Source organism: Bipolaris oryzae (genome assembly GCF_000523455.1).
Source record: "Bipolaris oryzae ATCC 44560 unplaced genomic scaffold scaffold_219, whole genome shotgun sequence".
Lineage (NCBI taxonomy): Eukaryota > Fungi > Ascomycota > Dothideomycetes > Pleosporales > Pleosporaceae > Bipolaris > Bipolaris oryzae.
The window spans coordinates 37,173-38,265 of NW_006911495.1; the positions used below are offsets into that span (position 1 = coordinate 37,173).

Consider the following 1,093-nt stretch of genomic DNA (forward strand, 5'->3'; position numbering starts at 1 on the left):
CACAGCTGGATTGCGAACGCTTAGCGGCCTACGATGTACACCTGCGCTATGCCAAAAGGGNTGAAGCTGTGGCGCAGAGTTCTAGAAGCTTCTATCGGGTGCTGCGTGTTGCTAGCTATTCTTAGAAGCAGACCGGTGGTGGATTCGGTTGGCTTCTCGCTCGAGGTATCCCTCAGTCACCACAATCACGAACATGGACCCAGCCAGCCAGGCGCTCGCGCAACGTCTGCCTGAGGGTGTGCGTGATACATGTGCTGCTCGATCGGAGCACGGCAATGTCCCTGTCTCAACTCTGATCCACCGTAGGCTTGGACGACGCTCGCGAGCAGAGCAGGCTCAGAGTCAGCAGTACTTGACTCGAGAGGAGGAGAAGGCGCTTGTAAAGTTCCTGCTACTGATGTCTAGTCTCGGACAACCTGTGCGCGTTAAGTATCTTCGCTCGCTAGCGTTTAGCATAGCCCGCCAGCGGTCCACGAAGAGCGAGTCGATCAAGCGTCCAGGGAAGAACTGGCCACGAGCGTTCGAGAAGCGTCACCCCGAACTCCAGGCGAGAAGGGTCAGATCGATAGACTGGAAGCGCCACGGAAGCAACATATATGAGAAGATAGTAGAGTGGTTCGATGTGATTGGTCAGGTACTACAGGATCCACGCGTACTGCCAGAAAACGTGTATAATATGGACGAAACTGGAGTCATGCTAAGCATGCTTGGCTCCGCAAAAGTCNTAGTCGGCAAGGACGATCGGCAAGGTGGTAGGGGTGCGGGTGTCAAGCGCACTATGGTAACTGCTATTGAATGCATCAGTGCTGACGGAAGGGCCCTCCTGCCACTTATTATATGGCCAGCATCGACCCATCGCAGCATGTGGACCACCCACAACACCCCTGGATGGCACTATGCGCACTCAGAGAATGGGTACAACGACTCTAAGATTAGCCTAGAGTGGCTCAAGCGCGTGTTTGACCCCCAGACACGTGAGGGAGCAGGTGGAAACCCACGAGTTCTGCTTTACTAACAACATTATCTTGTGTCGTCTGCCTTCTCACACCTCTCACAAGCTGCAGCCATGCGATGTCGGCCCTTTTGCACCTTT

General features: G+C 54.6%; 1 protein-coding gene across 1 annotated transcript; it reads left to right on the forward strand.

The window, feature by feature from the left end:
* Positions 1–193: 193 nt before the first annotated feature.
* Positions 194–463, forward strand: COCMIDRAFT_59180 (uncharacterized protein; the record flags this gene model as incomplete). Its single annotated transcript, XM_007694484.1, has 1 exon — positions 194–463. A coding segment is annotated over one exon (270 nt), but the record flags the coding sequence as incomplete, so codon positions are not given.
* Between the last annotated feature and the right edge of the window lie 630 nt (positions 464–1,093).